This window comes from Pagrus major, chromosome 17 (genome assembly GCF_040436345.1).
Source record: "Pagrus major chromosome 17, Pma_NU_1.0".
Lineage (NCBI taxonomy): Eukaryota > Metazoa > Chordata > Actinopteri > Spariformes > Sparidae > Pagrus > Pagrus major.
This window is the reverse complement of record NC_133231.1, coordinates 13,090,495-13,102,939: the sequence shown is the minus strand read 5'-3', so window position 1 is coordinate 13,102,939 and position 12,445 is coordinate 13,090,495. Positions and strand designations below refer to the sequence as shown.

Below are 12,445 nucleotides of genomic sequence, written 5' to 3'. Positions count from 1 at the left end.
AGGGTCATCTTCCATTTAAACTCCCTGCTGTGATTTTATGTCGTCGTGTTAATCTCAGCCACTAGATGTCTCCCGTCATCTACAACATACTGCTCAACTTTTTTCGCATGAACCCAGTGTTTATACACAAACAGCAAAAACGTTAGCATCAACAAAAAAAAGTGTTGGTGTCGCTTTCTATTGACGCACGTATCACATCATGTACCCTCAACACGTATCTGGTCAGACGTGACTCATGCTGAAGATTTTTTTTTTTTTTTTAATGCTTACAAAACGATCCTTACAAAACTGTGCGAATTTAGACCAGTCCATATATTCAGCAGTTGTTTCGCGCTGTTTCTGTGCGGTGAAATGCTGCCAGATGAACTCAAGGACGCACTTTTCCTCCCCTACGCTCCGCTGCTCACCTCTGCATCTGCCGTCATCGTGCAGTCAAGCACGGAATCATACCGGAAGTACCACGGGTCTGACTTCACAATAAAAATAACACGCTCTGTGCCAAAAACACGTCAACGTTTTACCTCGAGCCATGAGCGGAATTGCATTTTAACATTTGATTTATTTTGCGTTTCACTGATGTACACACTTGTATTTGTTTGCTTGAATATGGGAAGATCTCTCTGGGTCGACTTGAAAACTTTTATTAAGCAGGTATCTTATTGTGGTGGCAAACACTCAACCGGAAGTGGGAGTCCATTCAGGCGGACTTCACTCTTGTTGTTTCTCGGCTAATTTTTCCTCCCACTCAGTCAGTGTTGAGGAGGCAGTGAGGATACTCGTAAGTGTCGGTATTTACCTGTCAACAAACGGAATTACGTTCCGAGCTGAGCATTATTTCTAGTTTCGACTAGCAAACCAAGCTACGAAAGACTGTCTTCAAGGTCCGGCCATGGGTCTGAGCGGGGCGGCGTGGAGAGTAGAGGAGAGGGGGGTTTAAATGTCTCTCTCGTCCCAACAGCTTCTTTTGATTTGAAGTAAAAGCAGAGCCGCTCGCGTTCATTTACACGTTTAATTGACTTAAAAGTTGTTATTCGTCGGTTTTTCAGAGCAGCAGAGATCCTCACACACGGGCTCGTTCGGTTTTCGTCCACATTTTTGGGAAGTTTTTTGTTTTTTTCCTGGAGAGCCGAGGTGGCGAAGTGAAAGCGGCTCACCGAGTCGGGACTGACCGCTGGAGTTGGTCCTGAAAATGGAGGCTGTTATCGACAAGGAATGCAGCGCGCTCGGAGGACTCTTCCAAACTGTTATCGGAGACATGAAAGTAAGCCAGGTTAACTGTGTGAACGCCAATTATTTTTTATCCAAGAGCAGTTAAGTGAGGCGTAAAAACTCATTATTCCAGCCAGTTAACTTCCCAGGCACCAGTTTGTACCTGAGCTAGTTGTAAGTGTAGGTTTCCTTTAACGGTTGATTTACATCTGGTTACCCAGCCGTCATTTAACGTTAGCTAGCTAACTGAGACCCACACCAACCTTCTTCATGTAGCCTATATGTAGAGGTCTAGAAACAAAATGCGTTAAAAATGTATTATAAATAGTATTTTTCATATTTATGTCTGTTCTTATTATAACATTACCTATTGACCTGCGTTATTTTTGGTTTTGTGATAGCTCACCTTTTATTGTAACGTTATTTGACTGCACCCTGCTGACTTATTGAATTATTCTCCATTTTTTTTACATTCATTCGTTCCAGTTTGAAGTGGAGCAGCACCCAACATTGGAGAAAAAAAAGGCTAAATAGGGCAATCATCAGCCTCAGAACTAGGGCATCTTATTTTGATGATGTTTTTTTTTTTTTTACAGCTTAGCTCGATGAGACAATTACTAGCAGATTCCCCAGCTGTTGTACTTGCCTGAAGGAATGCCGGGAATGTAGCTGTCAGGGTAGAAAATTACCCATAGGGTCTGAAGGCTTTGACATGTGTAGGTCAAATGGCCAGCCACCGGGTCATCTGGAGTCAGAAACTTTGTTATGAATACTGCTCAGACATTCAGCACTTCTCAGCCTCCCATGTCCCACTTGACTAGGTTGCCCAAGGTTCCCCTGTCTCTTAACTGTCAGGTAACTATGTTATCAGATGATGATCTGATCCCATTGGAAATATGAATATGCTTAGTGTTTTTGCTCTGTCTTTAAAAAAGACATTTAGATTTCCAGTGATGCCTTTCACAGATGGGGCTGTGTGCCCAAAGGATAAAGTCACTGCTCACTTTTATTTCTTGCCTAAGTGTCAACAAGAGGGACAAGAAATGATGGGACAAATGGTGGGGTGTTTGATGTCTGCACTGAAGCAGGTAGAGCTGATGGTGGTGGCCTCCTCAGAGAAGGTAGACAAGGGAGCAGAGAGAAGGCAGAGACTGAAAGGAACACAAGTGATGTAAGAGAGATTGGAAGAAAGAGGTACTGTAGGTAGAGAGATGAGTTGGTTGTTGGGTGTAATGTTTGACAGCATAACATGACATTCCTCAGGCCCCTGACAGTAGTAGCACATCAGTGACAAACATGTGCTCATGCTACATTCACCGCTTAATCCTGTGCTGCCATACTGCCATGTTAGCCTCTTCTTTTTGAAGCACTAGGCCACTTGTTCTCTGCAATAGTTTTGATAAAAGGCTCTTCAACTATTTTCAGCCCAGGACCTGAATTTGGTAAATTTAGAGTCCCATTGGGAACCAGGCTCATTATACCGTAGTATTAGTGCCCTTGTTGTGTGGGGATCTTTCCAAAAGAGGCCTGTGACCCATTTTGCAACCTAACACATGCAGGACATGACAGTATGTCTGTTTTTCTATTAAAAGAGAATGTAGAATTTGAAAATGTTAGACAAACAGGAGCAAAATGAATGCCAACTGTTTGTAAATTAGGAAGTAATTCAGCTCATTCTGTGTTCAGACCATTCTCATGCTTTGCTCATGCACATACAATACCACTAAACTTATTTCCATCCTATAGCATAAATTGCCCATTCACTCAGGTTTACTGGCAACAAGGTGTTTGGTTTGACATAACTGGGTCACATGTATGGGAAAGCCAAAGCCTTGGTTAGTTCTGTTTAGCCCTGCAGGTGAGGTGAGGCAAGGCATCGGTGTGGCCTCATGTCGGATGAACTCTTATGCAACCGTGGGAATAGTGAAGTCTGTTCTGATGATTGTGTCATATGTGTTTGTGTCCTCACAGAGCAGCTACCCTATTTGGGAGGACTTTATCACCAAAGCTGGCAAACTGCAGTCGCAGCTCAGGTGAGAGTGTGTTTGTGTGCACATACAACACATTTGTATGTTTTTCTGTGTTTAATTGATAAAGGAGACACAAAAAATGACATTGTATAAAACAAAAAAGAGGGGAAATCTGCATTTTCAAAAATTGCAGCAGAAGAAAACATCAGATCAGTGACTGATAAGGAGACTTTAATCTTTCCTAACTTACAAACTAGTTACAAACTTGTTACAAACTACGTGATTTTCATCGCCCTTTCTACTACTGCAAGAGTTTGATGGCACCTGGCTGGAGAATTAGTTCAGCAAACTGTTATTCCAGATCGACCAACTCCCAATATTTGCATAACATTAATCGATACAAATGCAACCTAATATGCATTTTCTTCTGACATTATTTTGGAGAGCTGTGAATATTGCAATAAAATGTGATGGAAACTTGGCTATAAATAGAAACAGATTGTATTGTTCAAAACACAATAGGTTTCTAGTGCAAAAGCCAGGATACATATCCTGGCTTTTGCAGGAAATACCACCATGCATGTTGCATAACATCTCTGATACCCCATGTACCCGTGTACCCCCCTATACATGAAAATGTCATTCCATTGACTGATTTTGTACTTGATCTGGACTTTCACATTAGATGTCAGTGTCAATTCCCTTCTGAAGAAGTTTTAAGTGGCCACGTGTCCTCATACTAACAAGCAATGACACTTAACATAAAAGCCTAATCTCATAACAATACTGTCCAGGGGTCATTATGTGTCCTTCTCCCCATTAAGTCTTCTTCAAGCCTGATTTAATTTGTATTTCTAATGCTGTAAATTTACACACCTCCTGCCAAAATTATTCCAAGTCTTCTGCAAACAATGAATGCCAATCCCAGCCACCTCTCCTAGTTAGTTTTAAGTGGCCACGTGTCAGGAGACAAACAACTTATGACAGCTGAAATAAAAGCTCATTGTCCAGCAGGTACTGTAAATACGGATGTCCTGTGGTCTAAATTATTCTTTGATTAACAATGCATGGCAGTTCTCTAGCCATTTAAGTGTCCACGTGTCCTGAGACAGACTAATGCTGACAGTTGTATAAAGGCTCAGGGACTTAACAATACTTTGCAGGGGCCACTCAGTGTCCCATTCTTCCATTTTCCCAGTATTAAGGCTGATTAATGGTGATATGTTATTCAAGTGTCTCCATCATTCGGGGGTTAAATATGTGACCCTGCCATGCTAACACTCAGGGGAGTATTTGTGGCCTTGTTGCTAATGACTGCTTGTTTGGCAGTAGGATGTCTGTGTGTGTGTGTGCACGTGTGGACACTGGGGCAATGACAAAAGAACAAATGTACCAGTTATTGCACTGATGAAAAGGTGAGCTGAAGGTACAGTATGTAAGTGTGATCTTTTAATCCAGTCATATTAGATGAGTGGCAGGTGGATAATAGAGATGCTTTTTGTATTCTTCCCAATATATTATCTAACGATACATGATCACTGACCCTGACTTTGACCTATTAGTTTGCAAATAGGTCCTGTTCTATCAGTATTAGTCAATTGATGCTCCCAAAAAAGATCAATTCCTCCTCTATGGGATGAGTGTCATTCTTAGAAAGAGTATTTTAGAATAGCTGTTGGCCGATAAAACTCGGCCTACGCCCTGCTCCAGGCTGCAGTGGTTGTGGCATATGGCTTGCTGTAACGATGCCCTTGTTGCTGGAGCTCTAATAAGAGCGTGCTATCTGGGTTTGCTCATGGTGACCTACAAATAAAGCTTTTTCTGTCTGCTTTAAAGCCCGTCTCCAGCCGCTACAAATTTGGCCAAACTAGCCCTTTCGACTACAGCATATCCCCCCACCCAAGGACCTCTGTAATCTGTTTGGGGACTGGGCTACAAAGAAAGACACACATACACACTCAACTCAAACACACCCACCTTCCCTCCTTGGCCTGGATAAGTGACTAGCCAGCAGTGGTAGCGGCATATGTCTGTGTGTATAATGACGTCCTAAAGCAGACTACTCTGTAATTTAGACCCTCTGCTCCCCTCTCACAAAGCAAGTAGGAAATCAACCAATTACAGTGCTGGGGCTGTTCTGTCATTTGTCATTTTTGGTCCAAATATGGTGTTTTTTCCCCCCCTGGTTTTAAGCAGTCATCAGGCACACACACATAAACACAGATACATGCATGCACTCAGTGCAGAGCTTTGAAGAAAGGCGGGGTGGAATATAGGCTAGCTGATTTCTAATCACAGTTCTCTTTTAACTTGTCAGTGTTTGGTCTGTTTGGTGGGCAATGGTTGGTGCAGCTGTGTCAGAGTGAGGCTTACACACAAACCTCCCTCTGGTCTTAAGTTAATTCTGTGAAGAACAGAACAGACCACCCCAAAACTTCAGATTCAGCTTTTGAACTATATGGTTATAAAGCCTTTTTGGGCTCAAGATGAAGCCCTCAAATATTTAGGCTTTATAGACTTTTATATATAGATTGATAGATAGATTAAGAGGTACATACAATACACACATACATCTATATATAAGCACACTCAAAGTACTATCTCTGTCACAATTCTTGATGGTGTTTGAAACACGTGGAGTTAAACACATAATTTGTAGGATTCAGATTTTCTACATTCACGTTCTAGTTTTGGTTGAACTAAGAATAGATGGGGGCAGCAGTGCTGAATTAATCATTGTCATAAAGAGCACTCTGTTGTTCTACACCAGGGTCTATGGGGAGTTTAGATTGGCTTGGCCAAGGCCTTGCTGAACAGATATGTTAAAGTCATTTGTCTTGACTCCAGGACAGGGGCGTCTTCAGATTTGAAGGCAAATGGTAGCGGTCCTATGGAGTACTATGCAGACCTGAAAGCTTGTAGCTGTAATGTTTTTTTCTTTTAACTTACCTCCACAGATGCTTGAGGCTTCTTGAGACTATCCAGAAAGCCTGGTTATTCATTTATTTGTTGAGTAGTTATCCAATCTCACTATTGATGAGTCAGAAACATTTAAAAGTGTGGGTTAGGGTTAACAGTTCTCTGTACAACTATAATTTTTCCTCTGATGTTGACCGTTTTTGGTGTTCTTTTCAAGGTTGTACTGATAAGAGTTGAAAGTGTAGTGAATGGATAAACTGGTTTAGTTGTTCAGCTTTTCTCTTGTAAAACCGCGGAACAGATCACACCATAGTATTGTGGCTAGTACTATTAAACTATTGCACATTGTACTTTTAGTGGACTGGAGCCACAGGCTTCAGTTAAAACCACTTCCCACACAAACCTGTTTTGGATTAATATGTCAAACCTGACTGAACAAGACTTTGCTGCAGTTACATGTAAAATGTGATTTATAGAGCAATGTGTGTGTTCATGGTATAAATTAGTGGAGGCAGATATCAGTTGGAGGTTGCTGTGGTGCCCGTACTCGGCTTTAAATAGAAAGGAATCTGTGTGTGCCTGTGCGTATGTTTCTTTTTCCATTTGCAGGACCCACCCTTGGATCCTCTGGTCAGCTCTGCAACAACACAGCACTTAATAGCCAATATTTCATGAAGTTTTTGAGTAATAAAGGAAATGAGTGTTACATTATTGACTAAGGGCTACGACTTGATTGTCACTTGAATGTAGAAGAATATTTAGGCCTGGAACAAATTTTTGACATCAGGGATGTTTATCAATTTATCAGTTGATCAGTTGTGCTCTGTTTACCCAGTCCGTCAAGCTTGTAGGAGACCTCTTAGATGTTAACTGTAACTTGATTAAACAACTAACACGTCTAACAACAGTCTGGAGACAGTTGAGATAAGGGTCTGTCTAGATACTGCACAACTCAACATAGTCTAATCACAATAAACCTATTTTATTTGAAATCTTTACTAAAGTCAGTTTTAGAGTGCACAACACAGTGGCTCTGTGGTTAGAGTTAGTCTGGGGTCGGACCCCCAGGGTGCTCCAGTTACCTCCCATTCAATGTGACATGCATTAAAAGACTACTCCGCCTACTCCCCCCTGCCACTGCCTTACAGTACAGTGTCTTTGGATACTCAGAGTGAAAACTTTACAGAAAAATAAATACATAATGTTTATGATGGACACTTTTATTCCATCTGCAAGTCAGTTTATAGAGTCACCACCAACCTTCATTCAGCTATTGTTTTGCCCAGTTACGAAAGCTACCTGCATGGACTGTTGGAAATTCCCAGGTTGTGTTATGGTTTTCTGTTTGCCAGTGGAAGATAACAAGTGTGTACAAATTAAGGTATTGAGTGTTCCAACAAACATGCTTTTCTGACCAAACATGCCTCAGAAATTTTCCAAGCAGTTCATGACTGATATGTATTCTTGTCTCCATTTAGGAGATCACATATCATATCGGCACGTACACCAAGACCCTTTAATCTCCATATCTGTGATCTTAATCACGAGAGGTTTGTTGTTTCTGAAGTAGATGAGTCAGTATTTGCCAGTCAGCTGACCCTCCAGTGAGGCAGCATGTTGTCAGCTAGCAAAGTAACTGGTCTGCCAGGCAGCCAGACAGGCAACAAGTCAGGATACCAACAAGATGGTGTCTGTAATGAGTAAAACAGAGAGTAATCTTACACCACGCTTCCACTACTTTTTTTTTTTTTTTATGACAGGCTGGATTTTGCCCTTTCCTCAGTCTGTTGTTTATGCGCGGTATGTAATACTGAAATTTGTAAATACTTTGTAAATTGTACAAAATGCCAGAGAAGCAGGTATGAGTTGTGAACTTGCCACAGGCCCCTTTTCCATTTTAAAGCTGAACAGGGTAGATCCCACATTGATCCCTTCATTGACCTGTAAGTGTGGCAAACTCAGCTCAAGAGCTGCTCTGCTGAGTTGGACAGATTCCAGTGGTCTCTAAGTAATCACATAGACATTCTTCACACAGCGGGGCACGTTTAAGTTTTAGCTTACACACACACGCAGTATACAGACACCATCCACACTTTAATTTTCATATAATCAGGGTTCATGAAAGCTTTATTATCTAAAATGTAGCCCACATGCATGCAAATATGCACATACACATGCAAAAGATGTTTTTTTGTGTTTCTGACAGGGTACATAATTTTCATCTGATCAGTTTATGTCCACGTGTGCCAATACTTGTATACTTATAAAACATTGTATCGTTTCACATCAGTAAAGTGTGATGTTTAGTAACCCTTTTTTTTTCTCTTTTCTCCATAGGACGACAGTAGTTGCTTTGGCTGCCTTCCTGGATGCCTTTCAGAAAGTTGCCGACCTGGCTACCAACTCACGAGGTAAGAAAATTCACACAGATTCAGAGGCTTGAGTGTGTTTACAGTGGTCTTCTACTGCAAATCTATTCCTCATCTCTTAAAGGAATCAGTGTCATTTTCAGTTGTGTTGGACAGCTGTAGCACAGTGCTGATAAGGTTAAATCAGTTAACTGTTAAACAGCGTGTGTGTGTGTCTGGGCACCTATGTGTCAGTGTGTTTGTCTGTGTGGCCCTACTGTGCAAGTCCAGTCTTTCACCCCACTGTGCTGAGAGGTTCTTCAGGTTGTTTGCTTTATCGTATAGGTAGTAAATCCATCAGTATGCTGTTTGAAGCTCTGCTGCTGACTTTGTCTTCGACCTCTACCCCCTTTCCCCTGCTTCCTGTCCCTCCACTCCGACCCATACTCCACCTCTGCTTCATCTGGACTCTCTGGTAGAGTCTGCTTCAACTCTGTATGAGAGGGGAAAGAGAGAGAGTGAGAGATCTCATCCCTCCTTAGCTTTGACACCTCCAGCCCTGCTCCATACTATTAATAGGAACTGAAACAGACACACACATTCATCACCTCACTCACTGCGGAGAGAAAAAGAGAAGGGGGGAATAGAGCTAGAGAGAGAGAGATGGGGGAGTACAGGGAGTCATCATACTCTCTTTGTCTCTCTCCCCCTTTCTCTAACACACACAGTATAAATGTTTGCCTTGAAGGAGTTACATTCAGTCAGCTGAAGAGTGTTGCGTCATCTTTCATCTGCTCTTTCATCACTTTTTCTCCTCCCCATTCTCTCTGCATATTGTGTCTTAGGTTAGCAGTATCACATAACACCCTTATCATCTTTGTGCTCTGTTGCTCAGGCTTCACTATACGCCTGAGCTCTTCAGCATAGAGGCAAGCATGGATGATGAGTTATTATGCACTTTTGCCTTACATGCTGCTATCTGTATCACAGGTAGATAACCTGCCCACATGAAAATTGTAGCAGGTCATTATAATAAGTCTTTATAACCTACATTACAGACCATATTTTACATTCAGGCTGCAGTTGAGTAAACATTCCTAAAAGGTTGTGAGGGAGCCTCATATTTTCACCACTTATGCCAGTAAGCTTTTTGGTTATCATACTTTGTAAGGGCTTATTAATGTTTTGACGATACAATATAGTAAATAGCTTTTAATACTGTATGTATTAGAGAGAAAGTAACATTTGTATAAGATTTTGTGGGTTGTTTTTCTCTACTATCTTTACTATCGTTTTTCTATCTCCCTACTTTTTTCCAGATTTGATTTATTGAGCTAATTCAAGGGAAGCGGAACCCATGCAAAGCACATTAAACAGTTGCTCGAAGGCAGGAGAGTTAGTCAGAAAGAAAGTTGCCGCTAAAGCTGAAGTAGACAATTCTAGAGACAGATAGTTGATTATTGAGTCACGTTCCCAGGTTGTAAAATACTGACGCTTAGGGGTTTGCCAGCTCCCCGGTGGCAAACCCAAAGCGTCAACTTCAACTTATTTTAAAGATACTAGCAATATGTTTTTTGTAGTTTGCTGTGGTATCTGGAAGTTGGTATGGCATGAAGAATTGGATAGATTTTTCAGTCAGCCCCTGCAACAGCCCTAATATCTGTTTGGGGAAGAAAAATGTTTTAAAAAAACTTAATCTGGGGTTTAATTTACTGAGGACTCATTTGTCACAAAACCAAACTGCTCTGCTGGAATCAACCGTATCTACAAAACAGTTGTCATGTACCCATAGAAGAGCCTGAGATAGTCGTCTCTACTCCATGAAGATATCAGCTTACTTTATTGTTCACCCACAAAGCAAAAGATCAAGGTATATTTTCTAAAGACATCACAGCCTGTGTGTGTCTGTGTGTGTGTGTGTGTGTGTGTGTGTGTGTGTGTGTGTGTGTGTGTGTGTGTGTGTGTGTGCTTGCTACAACAACTTTTGCAGAGCACCTGTATGGTTTTGTGTCTAGATCAGATAAGGTACAGGCTGACAGACACACCACTTTCTGTTTGCTTGTCATAATTAGCCAGAGGCTGCTGAAGCCATATTATAGAAAAATTATGACTTCTTTCTTTCATTTTTTTCTATATCCATCCATCTTCTTGTCCCTAATGTGTGCCTCCAAGTCCTAACCTGCTTCCTATAGCCATCACCATGATGATGGCATGGAAATCAGGTGTGTGTGAGTGTGTGTAAGGGGCTCAAGTAAGTAAAGGCAACAGCCCTTCTCCCTACCACCACACAATAGGGACAGCCAGCCGTTAATCTTCCTCTTCTTCTTACAGTAAGAATAAGACTAATAAATGTGCACAATCAAAAACATAATTAGAGTTTTAACAGCATACATTAAAGGTCGATTCGCCTCCTAAACAGGAGAACAAGTCTTTCGGCGGGCTTTGTAATGGTTCTACTGTTGTATAGCCCTGCAGATATTGGCAGTGATGGAATCTCATAAAAAATCAAGGGCTGATCAGTAGACTCAGCGGACTTTGATGTGTGGCCGCCGTTATGTTTATAGGTGTTTAGATCAAAGTTACTCTGCGACTCTTTTATCAGTGTTATCACTGAAACAGCATGATCAGAAGGTTGAAAAATACATTAACATAAATTAGTGTTTTCAGAACGTGAACATTGGACTGCAATGTTGTGTTCACATATGCATCTTTGTTCAAATATTAATATGATAACAGGGCTCTGGACTAACCTTCTCCTCTTGTAAGGGAAGTTAACCTGAAGTACTCTTGCTTTCCATGCAAGTTATTATATTTACTGTTGTTGATATGGTGATTTGCTTGTCAAGTACTGAAAATGTATCAATATTTTCTACAATAGTTAGGTAAAGCCAGACCAATAGCTTTTGAACTGAGGCCATCTGAACCATATTTCATCCCGTGGGCCTGATTACCTGCTGATTGAACATTCTTTCTTACTTATCACACAGGTAACCCCAAAACAAGACATGAATTTGGCACAGTTGTCTTTATAACAACAGTACATAAGATGTTTTCACTCCAGTCCTTGACTACATTTCTAGTCCTGAACACCAGCAGAATACAGGACTCATAATTCACAGGCTTTAGGCTTTGGTTCAAGAGCATAGTCTATAGCAAAGAATGTTATTTTCATCACTGGTTCCAAAAACTCTCCAATAAATTTGTGCTTCTTAGTATGTCAAAACACCATTACTGATCTGTTTACCACACCATTGAGGTTGTCAAATGTTTGCTTTTCTCTTTTCACTCTGTTTCATGTGTAATTGATAACAAAATAAACATATTCATTGCAATCTAAATATTAATGGACGTTGTTTTAATTAAGATATGTCTGTTGATTTATGATGAATATCCTGTGTCAGCAATATAACTACAATTGCATCCTGCAAAACACACTGTGGTTGTGAAACTGTCTTCCAGTGTCAACATCAGTAAATGCTCAGTGCATGAGCTAATCACTGTTGTGTAGTAAAAACTTTCGACTGAGTTTTGGAAATGGTCCAGTGTAAGAATCTAGCATCTAATAATTAGCAACTATTGCATGCTGTTTGTGTTTCTGCATTTTAAGTGATTTATGAGAACCAGATGTATTCAGAAAGATGAACAGAGGAGAAGAACTTAGCAAACTTGAATCTGTTTTTGCATTACATGGACCATGGAAGTTTAAGACACCCAATTAGAGCATAGTTAGGGTTAGAAAAAAAAGAGGATTAAGATGCAAGAATTAATGCGTATTATCAAAATATACTTACAATGAGAGAAGTGCATATTCTTCCTTTCATTGTCAAGATTAGAAAAGGTTAAGTCCAGCTTACTAGTTTACAGTTGAGTGAAATAAAATAACTGGAATGCCAAGTGGAGAAAGTTTGAATAAAAGAAAGAAAGACGGACTTAAGTCTCTAGACAAAGCCTTTCTTTTCCTCTGTTGTGCTCTATTATTCAGAGTCTTTTGGAGCTGAC

The 12,445-nt window shown here is 40.7% G+C and overlaps 1 protein-coding gene across 5 annotated transcripts in view; it reads left to right on the top strand.

The window, feature by feature from the left end:
- The first annotated feature begins 738 nt into the window (after window positions 1-738).
- Window positions 739-12,445, top strand: part of LOC141011408 (protein MTSS 1-like) — a 50,199-nt gene continuing 38,492 nt past the window's right edge. For all 5 annotated transcript variants that reach the window (XM_073484563.1, XM_073484559.1, XM_073484562.1 and 2 more), the window contains exons 1-3: window positions 739-1,261; window positions 3,181-3,242; window positions 8,436-8,509. In XM_073484563.1, the coding sequence (XP_073340664.1) occupies window positions 1,190-1,261; window positions 3,181-3,242; window positions 8,436-8,509 (208 nt within the window). In that variant the 5' untranslated portion in view covers window positions 739-1,189. The remainder of the gene's footprint in view (window positions 1,262-3,180; window positions 3,243-8,435; window positions 8,510-12,445) is intronic.